This window comes from Schistocerca gregaria, chromosome 1 (genome assembly GCF_023897955.1).
Source record: "Schistocerca gregaria isolate iqSchGreg1 chromosome 1, iqSchGreg1.2, whole genome shotgun sequence".
NCBI lineage: Eukaryota > Metazoa > Arthropoda > Insecta > Orthoptera > Acrididae > Schistocerca > Schistocerca gregaria.
This window is the reverse complement of record NC_064920.1, coordinates 356192192-356210415: the sequence shown is the minus strand read 5'-3', so window position 1 is coordinate 356210415 and position 18224 is coordinate 356192192. Positions and strand designations below refer to the sequence as shown.

Here is an 18224-nt window from a genome sequence, read left to right as displayed (position 1 = left end):
AATTATGAACTATATTGCTTCTAACAATACATACCACATAATAGTTTTAGTGTGGGATGACATGCAATTTACTTTCTGAATTCCATATTGATTTAGAGATGAACTGTTTGCTTACATTTTGTAAGTATGTTGCTAAATGAAAGCCTTCAGCCGTTTTGCATTTACTTGGAGTGATTTAAGAAATAACAAACAATGTACATCACCACTTTACTGCTGTGCTTCCTCACTCAATACAAAACGTTCAAGGTATTTACATTACTTGGAATACACCACCTCCCCTCTCCCTGCACATTATGGTCTGTGTCTTTGACATATTCTAGTAGTGTTCATCAGAAGCTTTCCCAATTTAAAACTTCACTCCAAACAACAATTAATAGTGTTGTTTATTCTCAGGACATATAAAAATTGGTGCTATTCCATTTTCTCTCTCGCAACATACATCAACTTCTCCCTCAATGAAGAGAATAAATACTAACAACATTTTGGGGTGGTGGTTGTTAAGTGTCAATTTTCCTTTTGGAATCTACTACTATGACTCAAAGAATACAATATAAAGTTTTGCCAATAGTCTTCGACTCAAGGGATTCAATTTCATGAAATAATACACTCTTTACTAATTTAAAAAATTCACATATTTAAAAAAGTTACCAAAATGGGACACTCGAGCACCAAGAATAGGTACCAGGTTAAAAATTAAAAGTCCAATGTCTTATAAATAAATTCATTTATATCAAAGCCAAAATATTAATAACTGTACAATTCAATGTCTACAAAGCTAGATCATCATATTTCTATAACGTATTTGTACTCTAATACTTCTTATGAAGTTGCAACAAAAGTCACACAATGGATTAGAAAAAAATCTGAATAATTGTATACATAGAAAATTATCACACTTTTCAGTTCATTCAGTCAGGAGATAGTGTCTTTGATGAAAGTGAAGATAAATAATCAATATATATTGTGTGTGTGTGTGTGTGTGTGTGTGTGTGTGTGTAAAGGGGGGGGGGGTTATATGTTTATTAGAATCATCTTCATATAGTTAAAGGAGCCTAGCATCTTTGCACATTTTTACTTTTATTACTCACACAACAAATTTCAAAGCTACTCACTTCCAGGGTGGACTAAATTCTCAGTAAAGATGTAAACCACCCAATTTGCATGCATGCCTTTTCCAGATGAAGGATGATTTTGTGGACTGTAAGTTGTGTTCTTCCTCAGAGTGACAAAGGTGCAAAGTATCGTTACCTACAGTTGAATAATATATATGTTTCAAAATCTTAAGCAACTGTTCAACATCTACATTGTCCATCACAATATTATTTTACAGCACGAGTAGAGGAGAAGGACATTACTAATGTGATGCCATAAGGAATTGCAACACTGTTTCACTTACTTCCACAATACCAAACATTGGCAATACAGCTTGCTCTTGTCAATTTAGGTCAATAATTGTTCCCTAATTTAATCCAATTTTATTTTCTGTGTGTATTATAAGAACTGGAGCACCTACCCAAAGTAACAATGTGAAGATTGTCCTTATTTTTCCCCCATAATTAAAGAATGTTATCTGTTCATACAAAATTTATCAAAGGCTTTCTTTTCTTTTAGATTTGTTTCCTAGACAGAGAGTGAATGGTGGCACACATTTTGGCATATCTCTCTGGCCCGCAAAATAATGTCTGTACACATTAAAGTAATCATTTAAAATTGAGAAAATATCCAAACAAATGTATTACAAAAATAAATAAAAGTAACACATCGGTAAGGCTCCTCGTGGTAGGAACCACATTATTAAACCTCTCACTATTCAAAAACCCATTACTAATGTCATTCCATCTCTGGCAAGCATTATATTAAACGTTTCATACACTTCATATTCGACTAATACTTTTTCTCATTAATGATGAAAAATGACAAAATAATTTTGATATATGGACTCTTCTTTTTGTCACAAATATGGACATTTTCTTCTCTTGTTATTATTGTTTGTGCAGCAACAACACTCACTGAATTTAATAAGACCTATATTGGGGTCAAAAAATTAAAACTCTTCATAACTTGGTTGCAACTGACAGGAGAAAAAGGTAAGGCATTTGCTGTTATTGGGATTTATTTAGCTCTCCGCACTAGTCTACTCCATGCAAGCCTCTTTGTCTCAACATACCACTGCAACCTACAGCAATTTGAACCTGTTTATTGTAGCCAAACCTTTGTCTCATTCCACTACCTCCACTATCACCCCCCCCCCCCCCCCCCCCCCCGCAAATCCCGGCCAACTTCCCTCCAGTACCAAACTGATAAATCCTTGATGCCTAAGGATGTGTCCAATCAAGTTATAAAGTTGTTCCATAAATTTCATTTTCACTCACATTTGATTCAGTACCACACTGCCAGTATTCTATGCTACTCTTCTTGTCTCCAGCATTCTTTTCAATATCTCGAGATCATAACTGTTTATTGTCCATGTTTCACTTTTGTACAAGGCTAACCCCCTGACAAAAATCTTCATGACAGACTAACTTTTAAATTTATTTTTGATGTTAATCTCTTTCATATAACTATTCTTTAGGGAAACAAACAAAAATAAGATTTTGACAGCATAATTTAAAAGCTTCCCTTAAACAACACTTATAAAAACATGTCTGTAGGAGTGGAAGGACACAAATAATTATGTTAATACTGATCTTTAACTATATACTAGTATAATAAAGTGTGCCCTTCTTGTGAAATAATTCTGACAGTTACACATCAGGAAATTATAAATACAATTTACATGTCCTTCAAAAATTGAAGGACATTAAGTAATATATTAATATATGTAATTTCTTTTTGTACAATGCTGTTGCACTAAAAATGATAACTTCTTAACCAACATTTAACTTATGAGTTTTGCAAACTTAATCTGTGCATGCATCTCTGTGGCTTGGTGGTAAAATGCCAGGCTATAGATATAATGGCCATTGGTTGAACCCTCTCTCAGTCCTAGAATTTTTATCTGTAAATTATCATGTCTATCACATCTGGCAATGTTTATCAATGTGAGAAATACCAAGATGCACTGCAGTTCACAGTCTACATTAAAATGTACGTCTCCATATAACTGGCTGATTACATCAATTGAAAGGCCAAAGGAAGAAAACAGGATACTTCCTTCAACAGGAACATGTCTAGCAAACAACTGTGTTGTTCCAAGCAACACGAGGATTGATGGCTTTAATTTTTTTTTATAATGTAGTAAATGCAAATGTGTCCTGTGTATTACCATCTATTGAGGCTACAGCTATTGTCTGAGAATTGTGTGGGTGAGTCGTGTATGTTGGATGTGCTGGAGCTAGCTGATACGATGTAAATGTCCCAGAACTGTTTATTGACACTGGTGTTCCATCTAGAGATGCATGTAAAATAGGTTTTACAATAAAAGCTTGCTCTTGAGAAACATTTGCAGGGAGGGTTGTTTCTGACTGAGAAGCAGGTTGTGAGAATATGATGGGAATAGCAGTTAACTGGCCATGACGAAGTATAGATGTAGCTTGCGTTTCTTGACAATTTTCAGGCACCTGCGCAGTAAGAGACTCACTTGGCAATTTTATACATTGCTGTGGAAGTGTATCCACAACCTGAACAGAGTTGCTTCCATTACATTTCTGTGTCTGATTGTTTACTGCTGTTCTGTTACAACTGCTTTCAGTTTTGCAAAATTTCACATGTGGAAACTGTTCCTTCATAAAATGCCTAAATGTAGAATAACCCATTACTTTTATTGATGGATCATAATTTTCACAATATTGACAATATGCATTATGAATAGTCTTTCTTGTAATTTCTGAGGGCAAGTATAAAGGAGTTGTTTTCCCTACAGGCTTTGACTTACTCTTCATCCCGGAACCTGGCGATGACCCATTAACAGTGGTTGCTGAGCTTTGAGTGTGTTTCTCAATAAAACGTTGAAGGAAAGATGTCGCATGACGGTAACTGTCCAGAGGAAACGTGTTGTGAGGCTTCTTTCCACAGTTTCCATGAACACGTGGTGATACACCATGTACCATAACGTGTTTCCGGATTCTCTTCAACTGGTAATGAGTACAGTTTTCCAGATATAAGAAAGCGGCCAAGCAAACTCGGCGGCCCTGAAATGCATACTGGGCACGCAATCGTTGTCTCTCTTTGTGTCTAACAGTTTCTTCCGGATTAGTAAGCACAGCCATTGTAACACCCATAAGGTACATGTCATGTTCACCTTTGGTTAGCTCTGCTATATTCAGCCTGTGTCGATATACATACTCAGGACTAAGTCCTTTGAAACAGTTTTCTTCTTGGCACTCACAGCCTTTCTCAAATCTTTCTTTCACTTGTTGTGCATTTTCTTCCAACTGAGTTGGGTCCATATCACTTGAGTCTCTCACTTTTTGTTTAGATTTCTGAGGTGTTTTTGACTTAGTATTTGTCCTTGAATCTGCTGTCTTCATTAACGTCATTTTTTTCTTTACTTTTAGTGCTGCCTCAGGCCTTTCTGAGGGTGCACTGGTAAAAGTTTCTTGTTCTGCCACATTTGATGTTTCAACATTAGGTATACAAATTGCTGTTGTTTGGTGGGAACCTTGCCACAACTGTATACCATCTGTCTGCCACAGCACTTGTTCACTATTTACGTTGCTACCAAACTGTTGGTTGTTATCCACAATACTTGCAAAGACAGCTTGTTGTCCAGTCACTGGTGTATGCCACTGAACTATTCCACCAGTAATTTGGTTGTTTTGGTTTTGAGGAGATGATGTTTCAGTCTGCACAGAAGATGTAGAGTCACTCGCCGAAATAATGATCACCTGCGAAAAGTAATCATGATTACTACAGCTACTCTCTTTAAAATATAGTAGCTATATCAATAAATGTAGGATAATAACAATAAAGTTTTCTATATTAGAATTTTGCATACATTTTGGCCAGTTACAAATTAATTCATTTGCAATATTTCATAATTATATCAAATACTATTCCCTGAAACCTACTTCCAACTGTAAAACTTAACTGACTAATCTACTAAAACTTGATTAACTTCAGAATTAAGCAAAATCTTTTCAGATGCTAATAAAACAAATTATTTTGGGTTATTAGGCATCTGAAAGTCAAAACTGCCATCATCTTTCAAAGATTAGAAACTTTAAACCATATTTAAGGGTCGAAGTGGTAGTCACTTCCCCTTCGTTTTACTATATTGAGCAGTGGGTTTTCTTTTTAGTATCTTTTACATAATGAGATAATCTTGATAGTGATCAAGGATAGAGAAACTGTGTGGCAAACTACACTCTCCTGGAGCACGGGGGACAAAAAGCACAAGTGAGTGATTGGAGGATGATGTATACGCTTTCTAAGGCACTTGACAAAGAAGTTGTTAGTCCCTTTATCCTTATGATCAATGAGTCAGTAGTCAAGTTTTGCAAGAGATGTAGGATAGCTTTGGGCCAAAAGCTGTGACATGGTCACAAGAAATTACTTAAAGAGAATGGAAAACAGAGTTTCAGTAAAAGGAGCTGTAGGATATGCACAGGTGTTTCCTTGAATACAAACTGTGACCGAAGAAGTAACCCCCAGCTCCCCAGATATTATATATTAAAAACAAAGATTCCAAGACTTACCAAGCGGGAAAGCGCCGGTAGATAGGCACAATGAATAAAACACACAAACACACACACATACACAGAATTTCGAGCTTTCGCAACCGACGGCTGCTTCGTCAGGAAAGAGGGAAGGAAAAGGAAAGATGAAAGGATGTGGGTTTTAAGGGAGAGGGTAAGGAGTCATTCCAATCCCGGGAGCGGAAAGACTTACCTTAGGGGGAAAAAAGGATAGGTATATACTCGCGCCCGCTCCCGGGATTGGAATGGCTCCTTACCCTCTCCCTTAAAACCCACATCCTTTCATCTTTCCTTTTCCTTCCCTCTTTCCTGAAGAAGCAGCCGTCGGTTGCGAAAGCTCGAAATTCTGTGTGTGTTTTATTCATTGTGCCTATCTATCAGCGCTTTCCCGCTTGGTAAGTCTTGGAATCTTTGTTTTTAATATGTTTTTCCCATGTCGAAGTTTCTTTCTATTTTATTTAAATTATATATATATATATATATATATATATATATATATATATTAAAAACAAAGATTCCAAGACTTACCAAGCGGGAAAGCGCCGGCAGACAGGCACATGAACAAAACACACAAACACACACACAGAATTACGAGCTTTCGCAACTGGCAGTTGCTTCGTCAGGAAAGAGGGAAGGCGAGGGAAAAATGAAAGGATGTGGGTTTTAAGGGAGAGGGTAAGGAGTCATTCCAATCCCGGGATTGGAATGACTCCTTACCCTCTCCCTTAAAACCCACATCCTTTCATTTTTCCCTCTCCTTCCCTCTTTCCTGACGAAGCAACTGCCAGTTGCGAAAGCTCGTAATTCTGTGTGTGTGTTTTGTTCATGTGCCTGTCTGCCGGCGCTTTCCCACTTGGTAAGTCTTGGAATCTTTGTTTTTAATATATTTTTCCCATGTGGAAGTTTCTTTCTGTTTTATTTACATCGTCATATATATATATATATATATATATATATATATATATATATATATATATATATATATATATATATATATATATATTACACAGTGACAGCAATCTGCATTCCATTAGGAGACAGAGAACTAGAGTTCCCATTCAGGCCACCACTTTGGCTTTTCCAGCGTACTAACACAAACTGACTGTGGATGTGGGTATGTCCATCAAGAAACTGGGGAGAGAAGACATGGAACCCTAAATTAAATTGTGAAATGTAGCAGACATGGTTTAATTTGATGAGAATTAATAGTGGAGTTTTGTTAGGCAATGGTGTTATAGAATAAACTGGAAATACATATGAAAGCTAAAATAGCAGATGTGTCAATGTTGAAACAGAGTCCAGCAGAGAGAAGGTAGCAGGAAAAATTAACAATACTTTTAAAAATTGGAAATGTGTAAACAGTTAATACACAGTAGAGGAAACACAAGAAGACCTTCCCAATAACACATTATTTTCCCTGAAACCAGAGTAAGCTGAAATTCAGCAAAATAATGACAGTCTTACAATTTCACAGGAAGAACAGAATATAACAAATATAAAAATAATTCTGCTCTACAACATCTTACGGTAAACTCACCTGCCTCAGTGTCTACTGTATTCTATATTTTTAAACTGGGATTAGATTACAGCTTTATGAACCGAAGATGTTTATGAACAATCATATTAAAGTTTCAAACATTGGTTATATTTTCACTCATTTCGTCTCAACTATTCTTCAAACTGTGTAATGAAAGATCATTCACTTAAAACTTAAAAAGATTCACATTTCGTAAGAAACATAGGAATATCATTTTGGAAAGCCATCTATCATCATCATCATCATCGTTGTCGACATCATCAGTAGAGTCGTATACTACATTAATAGGTCCAGATGTGATGACAATTGATCGCATTTTCTGGAACCTTTCCTACACAGCCTCACGAAATCACAGCAACACTATCCTGAGTCTCATGTCTTCCTTGTTTCAAAATGGTTCACATTTTTTTCCGTTTATATATATATATATATATATATATATATATATATATATATATATATATATATATATATATATATATATATGTGTGTGTGTGTGTGTGTGTGTGTGTGTGTGTGAAATCTCTCCAGGCAGATTTTCTTCTCAGGCAATGTCATTCTCAAATGAATTTGATTGCAATTTGTCACACTGACCCTTACATAAAGATAATTCTAGTTCCCATAGTAAAGAATGGGAAGTGGGTGTATTATCATCATAGAGCTCAAGTTACAATAGCCTTTCACACCAATTTGGTATCGAGGAAGTTAGATACGAGGTGATTCAGTATCAGTGCAGGATCAACAGATAAGGTTCTATCTTTGTTTAAAATCCTCCTGACTCCGAATTTAGTGTATGTGACACATTGTTTTGCTGAAATCCAGTACTTGTGATCTGATTTCAATATGCCTTATTTAATCAAAATGTTTTTCCTATTTGAATTCTTTTTAAAACTGCTGGTTTGCCACTTATTTTGTAAACCTTTGAATGTATATGAAAATAAAATTTCAAGATATCAAGCATGTCCTGTTAATGTTGTTTTACATGATTCCCAATGCTCTCTGACTAAGGTGAAAATTGGGAATTTTTTGCAGAAGATATTGCCTGTGTATGCGATTTAACATTTCTGCACTTATTACGAAGAATGTAATTGTTATTTATATTCACCCTCACACAGCATATTGAGAATGATGATGATGATAATTTGGGTTGAAGTGCCCTGAAGAAAAGTCAGCATGAAAATCTCTTGGGTGGGGATGAAGGCTACCCCCACATGGAGAGCACTTTATTGTGAGTTAAAGTCTGCTGCCCTTTCCCACCAATTTAGGGATGAGGCCTGAGAGTTCACAAAATTTCACTACCCTTTTAACACTGAAAACAGCATCTGTGAGGATGGTGAGCAGATCTCCAGCAAGACTGAGGGCTGCCCTAATATCAGTATACAGGAGACACATAGCCACAATATGCTGAACTAAAAGTGGCACATCACAAACTTCACAGAGTTCTGGTTCCTCCTGTCAGAGGAGGAAGCCATATGTTTAAGGGTTATGCACAATGCGCAATCTGGTAAACAGAACCTCCTTCCAGCAATGAGGCTTACATGAAGTCCGCCATGTCTTTGTGGTCGATTTGAGTGACTGTAGTTTGTTGGCTGGCAGAAGATGAAATGATGGTGTGTAACGGGATGGGACATTGATGGACAGCATTATCCCAACATGGTGTCTAGGCAGCTTTGTCAGCCATGTTGTTGCCCTGTATCCCAATGTGGCTTGGTACCCAGCAAAAGATCACCTCTTTGGTATGGTGTTGGAGCCACTGCAAGGAGTCATGATGAACTGAATCAGCAGATCCACTGGTTACATTTGGTGAACTGCTTGCAGTACACTAAGAGAGTCAGAACAGATAAGAAACCTTGTACAGGGATGTCTGTGAACCATCTCCAGTGCCAGCAGAATGCCATAATTCCGGATCATAATTTGTAAATTGTTCTGGAAGACTCACTTTAAAGACCCTATCAGGGAAAACAGCAGAACTGAGGGCATTCTCTTGCTGGGATCCATCTGCATAAACCATGATAAAACTTAATACGTACTTTAAGTGGATGAAAACAAAGTTGTAAAAACAAAATCTGGAGTACAAATTTTCTTGCACTGTATCAAACTTAAAATCACTTTGGGCTTCTCAAGATGCCAATGTGGCAATGCGTTCATCCCTAGCAGTGTATTTTGATGCCTGACAGATCCAGATATTTGAGACAGTCTGTGGCACACACACCAAATGGCTCGGTTGCATTGGGCCGATTCCTCAAAATTCATTCAAAGATGGGTTGGACCACTGAACTAAATGCCAACAACTGAGGTGATGCTGAGATTTTTAGTGCCTGTGGAGCAAAAAGGATACAGTACCAAATCCAGAGTAGTGGTTCACCAGCCTCTCTGACAGACTTGAAACTGGGGTGGTCCAAAAGGCTCCAGTCAATATCGGTATGCCCTCATGGTGGACAGCAGCTAACATCCTGAAGTAGGAAGGATGGGTCAATCCATAGACCACACTGCCATATCTAAACATGACTGAACAAATGCCCTATAAAACTGCAGGAGGTAGGACCTGTCAGCTCCCCATGTTTTTCTGCTACGGCATTTCAAAATATTCAATGATTGGAAGCCTTTTGTTCATAGGTCTCTCAGGTGTGGAAGCCCAGTTGATTCCAAGTCAAATAATAAACCCAAAAAGCGCACAGCTTCTTGAAAACTTAAAATATTGTCTCCCACTGTGAGCACTGGTTGGTTAAAATTCAGACAAGCACGGTTAAAACTGACACATGTAGTTTTCTCTGGTGAGATCCAAAAACCAGTTGTTCTGGCCCAGGTTTCCAGCCTCCTAATGGTCAGCTGTAGCTACCTCGTCATCATCTTAAGAACAGGGGAAGAGTAGAAGATTGCACAGTCATCCAAAAACAAAGAGCATTTGACAGGGCTCCTGACAAGGGAGGAATTGCCACTGATAGTGATGGCAAACAATGTGACACTGGGGACAATGCACTGGGTCACCCCTTTCTGCTGAACATAGTAGTCAGACATGGCATCGCCGACGTGATAGCGAAAATGCCAGTCATCGACAAAGGATTGAATGGGAAGCGGAAGGTGTCCACATGTGAAAAGGTAGTGCCTGAAACCGCACTGGGAGCGGCTCAGGTGATCGAGATTCAAGCAGCCAGATGAGGCGGCAGTTGACCAAGTGTTCTAGAGTCTTACCCATACACCTGGCAAGGGCGATGATACTCCAGTAACTTAAGGGCTCTATGATCCTTGCCTGGTTTCCAAAATGGAATTAATATTGCCTCCTTCCAAGTCTTGGGGTATTTCCTATCAAACCAGATCTCATTGGAACAAGAGGGGAGCTGTCTTTTGATTCAGGGCAAAGATGACAAAGCATGACCAGCATATTCTCTCCATGCTGTTCTGCAAACAGATTATGGGTCCAGAATGGTACATCTGTGCAGCGATCTATGTATGTCCTACTGGTATAAATATAAATAACTGAACAAGAGTATTACATTATGTGAGCATGTTGTATGTGATACATGTTATGGTTTGTGTTTCAAACTCATTTGCATCTGAACTCTTTGAATTTTTTAGATGAAACCAGTTCTGTAACTTAGTGGCTACAAATTTGAGTTCCTAAAACCATCTCCATATTTAAGTTTTATGAAAACTGCTATTCTAGAGGTAGTCAAACTAATAAGCATGGATGATTGTAACACATGTAAGTTTGTTATGAAACTCATTCTAATGCATGAAAAATTATGGGACTTACGCCGTTGGTGCACGTGCTGCTGCAAATTCAGAGATGGATAACAGACGTGTGGACACTTATTCTCTTGCACGAGGATAAATCTCTGAACACACATGTGGAAAACACGAAAAAGGCGGAGGTAGCAGGGGGGTACTTGCTGGTAAGAACAGAACTAGGTGGACGGATCTCTGGGATACGTTGTTAGGCACTCCAAATGTAGAGGAAATGTTCAGAATTACATCACTCTTATTCCAGATGTAGCCAATGAGCTCCAAAGCATAGGAAAGCCAGTTGATGATTGATTAATTGTACTCATTATGCTGAGTTTATCAAGAGTTTGTCTGCTTTACTTGAGGGGTACAGAGTCCTGTGCAACAGATGAAAATTTCACATCAGAAAATATCAAAGCAAAGTTACTAAACAGAAATGTGGAAGAATACTTCAAGTTGGACAAAGGTAGCAATGATTAGTGCTTTATTCACAAAGCATTGTAAGAAAATGCAGCAGAGTTTCTCCAACGAGGGGAGGGGGAAAAAAAAGGTTGGAAGTATTATCACTTCAAGTATGACTGTCCCCAGAATCTAGAATCGTTAAAGGAAGATTCCAAAGGAGCACACAAGGCAAAGCTTTGTGAAATTGTGGTGTTGAATATAAACCAGAATGAGTGGGTCAATGCTTTCCGAAATTTGTTGAACATAATGTCAAGAAAGGAATGGCTTCAAGATGAAGAATGCTGACAATGTGAAACTAGTCTGAAGAAAAAGGAGATGTTATTGTCAGTTCACCAGAAATATCTTCACTCAGGAATGTTATTCTTGTCCCTGGCTTGGTCACCAATTTGTTGTCAGTTTCTGTTTTGGTTAAGAAAGGCATAAAAGTTTTTAACAAAAATAGATGTAAGGTGTACAAAAAGCATGAGCTACTTTGTTCTGGATTGAAGTCACATGGCATTTATAAACAAAAAAATGCTGAACATGTGTCGTCAGACAAGCATGCACTAGCGATTAGAAAATTTAGTAGCATGGAAAACTTATGTCACCATAGATTTGGTCATGTTAAATTTCACACTGGACTTCAGTTACATTTACTGAGTGAAGGCACAAAGGGCACTGGGACTCTGAACATGTTTACAAGTGTAAATCACGTATGCTTGGTAAGATGTCTAAATTCAATTTCTTAAGGCTGGAGAACAATGTATATCTGAGTTGCCAGGCTAGGTGCATATGGATTTATGCAGGATCCTGGAGCAAAAGTCACATGTTATGGCAAAGTACATGTATTTACTTGTGGATGATTATCCCAGGATATTCTGGGATTTTCTCAAGAGAAGGTCAAACATTTGATTTTTTCTGATAGTTTAAAACTTGAGTGAAAAATTGATTGGCCCAAAAATCAAGTGTTAGATCAGATAACAGTGAGTTTGTGAACTATAACTGTAACCCATTTCTCAGAAAAAATGGCGTTGAGCATCAGATTAGCGTACCCAACAGCCCAGAATAGAATGGTGTAGTGGAAAGTATTAACAGATCAATTTGTGAGATGGTGTGGTGTTTTCTTTATTTGGATCTGGTCTTTCTAAGCAATACTGGAGAGAGGAATATAATACAGCTGTTTACATAAAGAACTGTGTACCTCAAAGAGCACTTAATGGCAAGATTCCACACGAGTTGTGGAAGAGAAAAGTATTCTTTGAACAGTTTAAAAGTATTTGGTTGTTGACCCATACTCCATATATATGTAAAAATAAAAGTTTTATGCAAAAGCTAAGAATTTTGTTTTTGTAGGTTAAACTGAAATGATTGAAGGTTCGAGAGTAAATGAAACACGGAAACCTAACAAAACTTTTGAAAGGCGGGAGTGATGCAATCCTGGAAATTGAGTGCAGGACTGTCAGTACCAGGACATCAGCTGTAAATGAATATTACTGCGTGTTCTGGCTGAGTGAACAGTATGCTGCACGAGGCGTGGCAGAGGAAGTTGTGGAAGTCAGCAGTGCAGAGAGTGATGTGCCAACACAGATCAAGACCCAGATTACACACCGGATGCTCAGTTAGTGAAAGGTAACCCTGTGTACCCAATTCCACAGAGTATCCAGAGTATGTCATCTATTTGGCAAGTGATTTTTCAGTTTGGAATGGAAGGAAGGAAGGAAGGAAGATTATGGTTTAATGTCCTCTCAACATCAAGATCATTAGAGATGGAGCACAAGTTCAGGATGTTTTAAGGATGGGGAAGAAAATCAGCTGTGCCCCTTCAAAGGAACCAGCCCGTCATTTAACCTGAAGCAATTTAGAGAAATCACAGTAAACCTAAATCTTTTGGGCCTGAAGCAGGTTTGAACTGTCATGCTCCCAAATGTGAGACTAGTATGCTCACCACCTCCAATTTGAGAGACGATCCCATGAATCTGAAGGATGCTAGGCCAGCAAGTGACAGAAGACTTGATAAAGGCTTCGAAAGAGAAAATAAAATGTTTCCAGAACAATGGTGTTTGGGAAATAGCAGAAACAATAGAGAGCAAAATTGCTTTAGGTAACATGTGCATATTTAAGCTGTAAAGTTGGTTGGTTGATTTGGGTGAGGGGACCAAGAAGCAAAGTCACTGATCCCAATTGATTAGAGAAGGAAATTGGCGTGCTCTTTCAAAGGTACCATACCGGCATTTGCCTGAAGCGATTTAGAGAAATAATGGAAAACCTAAATAAGGATGGCCGGACACGAATTTGACCATCCTCCGCCTGAATGCGAGTTCAGTGTGCTAACCACTGCATCACCTCACTCAGTAATCTGCAAAGTAATGCAGATGATACACTGCTCTATCATGATAGACTTGTTGCTATGGGATTTACTCAAAACTTTGGAACAGATTATAATGAAACTTTTTCACTCTATATAGGGACTGGGAAGAAACTATTCTCATGAGGTAACCAGATGGTTTTGTATCAAATAAACCATCCAATGCTATCTATGGTTTAAAACAGTCAGCTAGACAGTTGAATGAAAAACCAAAATGAGTGCCTTTAGACGTAGGTTATGTTGCAAATACTGACAAAGTTTGTGTGTTCATTAAAAAATAAAGTCAAAATTTTGCAATAGTTACTTTGTATGTAGATGATTTTTATTCTTTTTTAATAACAATGTGATGGAAAACAAGGTATAACAGGGAACATCTGGACACTATGAAGTTGAAGATCTGGAAAAAGCACAGTCCAGTCTAGGCATGTGTATAAGTAGAGACTGGTAGGAAGATAATTAGAAACTCGAGCAGAAGGGTTATACTGCATACGTACTGGAACTCTAATATGTTTGATTGTACTGCCAATGGACCACCAATAGACACTGGATTACAGCTTTGGGATACACAGGTGATAAGATTCAAGTGCCCCATCAAGAACTTATGGGATGTCTGCTCTACATCAGTACTGATACAAGACTTGACATGCCTTATGCAGTTAGTATTTTAAGCCAATATAATATAAGTTTACTAGTGTGCATCGCAAGGCAGGAAAATGGCTCCTTTGTTTTGTCATGGATACTATAAATTACAGCACTTTGTTTCATAAAGATGATTTTCAAGATTTGCGTGTAACTGGTTTTGTTGACTCAAATTTTTTATGCTTTAGCTGCTAGGTTGTCACAATACGAGTGTGCTTTTCTGTTGGAGAAAAGTATAATTTCTTGGGATAGCAAGAAACTGAAGGATGTTGCCGACTCAACCAATGGAGCATCATAAGCAGCTTTCAATTCTGCAGCCGAAGAAGCAGTGTATTTGAGACAGCTGACAGGAGAATTATTAAACAATAAGCATAACATTACTTTTTTTTTCTCATGACAACCAGAGTTCTATTAAGATTGTCGGATAGCGGTGGCTCGCACAAAATTTTACCAATGTGCTACAACGTGGTGGCCGATACGCTTCTGACTCAAGAGGGTAGTGATTGTAATAAATAGAATATATTAATTTTACGTATATAAATTGAATTGTTTAAGTACATTTAGATCTTATAATTAATCTTTTAACATTGCAAAAAATAAAATAAAATGAAAAGAGAAAATGACTGAACCAGCTGGAGTCGAACCCCAGCTGCTGAATTGAGAGTCTGTGCTTAACCACCAGGCTACCACACTGTTTCCAGATCTATTGTTTGAAACTCTCTCGTACTCTACACGTAAATCTTTAGATAATGTTTCACCTTTTCCTACCGCCCATTCAGGTGGAATATTCTAGGAAGCTGAAAGGGCATCTACCTACTTCTATTAACATAATTTGCGCCAAGTAAGTGAACCTCATCCCACACCCTCTTCTTGTTGGACATACATTTGGAGTAAATCCACCTTATGCCTTCAATCTCACTTTTTCCTCCTAATATTTATAGGAAAAGTGTGCCTTTAGCATGTCATCTATAGAAAAGCTCATACTAACAGAAGATGGCTTTCTCCACTTTCAGTGTATTAATTTTATTTGTCCCTGGGTGGTTTCAGCCTTCTGAACCATTCTCAAGCCATCTTGTGGTTTTGCCTTACATACCGAAATTTTAGCATCTTTAAATATGTGTTTTCTATTCATTTTGGTTCACAAATGCTTTCTTGGTCTGACAATTCAACATTTACAAAGGCAAGCTATCAAATCAACAAGATAGCATTCATGAACAAAAACGACCAGGAAAAACAAATTTGAAGACTATGGCATTTCAACAAGTTAGGCGTAAAACTTTCTGGCAGATTAAAACTGTGTGCCGCACCGAGACTCGAACTCGGGACCTTTGCCTTTCGCAGGCAAGTGCTCTACCAACTGAGCTACCCAAGCACGACTAACGTCCTCACAGCTTTACTTCTGCCAGCACCTCACCTCCTACCTTCCAAACTGTGAGGACGGGGTGCGAGTCGTGCTTGGGTAGCTCAGTTGGTAGAGCACTTGCCCGCGAAAGGCAAAGGTCCCGAGTTTGAGTCTCGGTCCGGCACACAATTTTAATCTGCTAGGAAGTTTCATATCAGCGCACACTCCGCTGCAGAGTGAAAATCTCATTCAAGTTAGGCATAGTTTTCTCCTGCAGAACCACAAAATCACTTGAGAAGAGATAAAATTAATAAGGCAAATATGGAAAATGCCACCTTCTTTTAATAAATTCACTGCTGTGGCACCTCTTATGAAAGGAAGTACTAAATTTGCTCATATAATCTCATTTTTACAACCATCTACAGCCTTTTGACGTACAAGGGTAGTAACCGCATCAACTGAATGTATTAATTTTACGTATATTAACTGAATTGTTTAAATATATTTAAATGTTATAATTAATTGTTCAACAATGTGAGGAATAAAAAATAGTAGCTAGTGGGACGAGTCAAACCCAGGTTAACTAATTCCCAGCCAGTGCAGCTAACCACTGGCATATCTAGCTGTTTCTAGGACCGGTCTTCAAAAGCTTCTCATACTCTATGCCTGCGCAATACATTACACACAGTTTCTAAGAAAAATATTGACCTGGTGCTGCGAGCAATGTAGCACTCATAGTACCAGAAGATACGGAAATGGAAATGTCGTGTGATTGGGGCCTACCATCAGGTAGACCGGTCGCCTAGTGCAAGTCTTTTTTAGTTGATGCCACTTCAGCGACTTGCGTGACAATGGGGATGAGATGATGATGATGATGATGATGATGATGATGATGATGATGATAACACAACACCTAGTCCACAAGCAGAGAAAATGCCCGACCCAGCTGGGAATCGAACCCTGACACCTTGGCGTGGCAGTCTGCCGTGCTGACCACTCAGCTATTGAGGCAGACAGCAGAAGGTATGAGGAATAGTGTAACTGCAGTGCAAATTTGGCTTGCTTTCAAAGAAAAATGAATTTTAGTGCAATTTCTTGTCTTCTGAACGAAATGGCACAATTTTCAAAGGAAATGCCTGCTGTTGTATTCACGAAATAACTTACCAGTGAGCAAAACACGTATCTCATTCATAAGTTAAAATTGTCACCAATTTAAGTGGTAGTGTACTTATGTTAGTAATCTGGGTCCCTGTTAATTTTTTCATTGCTATATATGATGTGTGGACTACAAATATTATCAACAACGTATTCATTTGCATTGATCGAACACTCCACAGTTGTACTACTGTGACATATACCCCCTCTGCAAGCTGTTCTGTATGCAGTCAGCACCCGAGGCACACATCAGTGACCGAGGAGACAATTATGTCAGTGTCTCCAGCTGTCAACTTCCGGCAGGGCATCCTGGTTGCAGCAGTGTGGGTGTAGTTACTCTATCTGCCATGGTGGCCAGAACATCAGATCCAGAGCTGATTCCTAAACCTCGCTGAGATTACAGCCACAATCGCAGTTGATGAATGTGTCTTTGGTGCATATTTTGATGGCCTCTATGACGACGCTGTTCCAATATTTGGAAATTTTTCCTAAAAACATGGTATGTTCGCATTTTATTGCATGACCTTGGACATCAATCAAGTGTGCCGTAGGTGTTCTCGGCAGTGATCTTTGATGGTGCATACTGTTTGTCCAATACATGTTTTGCCTTACTGTTGTGGAAGCTGGTGTCAACTGGCTTTCCACAAACTGAGGTCATCTTTGACACTTCCCAATAATACCCATGTTTTATTGGATAGGCAAAAGACACTTATTACTTGATGCTTTTTCAGTAGGGGCCGATTTCTCCCAATAGTGTGCTGGTGTACAGTGGAATGGCAGTGGCTAATTCTTTCTCTGTGACTTCATCCCTCACCACAGGTTGTCCTGCAATGGAGAGGCACTGAGCATTCCTAATATGCCATTCTGAATAACTGTTTTTTCGGAACACAGTTGTAAGGTGTTTCAATTCCTGGGGAAGCCTCGCTACATCTGAGATGGTGCATGCTCTGTGTACTAGCATTTTTAGTACCCCCAATCCTCTGTGCATGATGGCGGTAGCTGTCTGTGTGCAAGTACAGGTCAGAGCACATTTTCTTCTGATACACACTGTGACCCAGGGTGCCATCAGCTCGTCTCTTGACTCTGCCATCAAGGAATTACAGTCTTCCTTTGACCTTGGTCTCAATAAGAAATCTGATTTGCAATTAATGGAATTCAACTGCGCGATCAAGTAATGGGAGTTTATCCTTTCCATGGTGCCAGATGACAAACATGTAGTCCACATAATGGAAAAAGCAAGTAGTTTTACATCTGGATGACTTCAGGACATCTATCACAAAATGAGAGCCTCTAGAACAACTCTAATGAACTGTTTAAACTACATTTATCTGGCAGGTAGCAGATCCTGCACATAGGAAAGCTACAGGATGTGAAACAAATGTTTTA

The 18224-nt window shown here is 38.4% G+C and overlaps 2 protein-coding genes across 3 annotated transcripts in view; both read right to left on the bottom strand.

Moving 5' to 3' along the window:
- LOC126345620 (guanine nucleotide exchange factor DBS-like) overlaps nucleotides 1-18224 on the bottom strand; it is a 350102-nt gene that overhangs the window by 308164 nt on the left and 23714 nt on the right. The window lies entirely within an intron of this gene.
- Nucleotides 708-18224, bottom strand: part of LOC126345646 (uncharacterized) — a 30007-nt gene continuing 12490 nt past the window's right edge. For both annotated transcript variants that reach the window (XM_050002118.1, XM_050002119.1), the window contains exon 3: nucleotides 708-4826. In XM_050002118.1, the coding sequence (XP_049858075.1) occupies nucleotides 3228-4826 (1599 nt within the window). In that variant the 3' untranslated portion in view covers nucleotides 708-3227. The remainder of the gene's footprint in view (nucleotides 4827-18224) is intronic.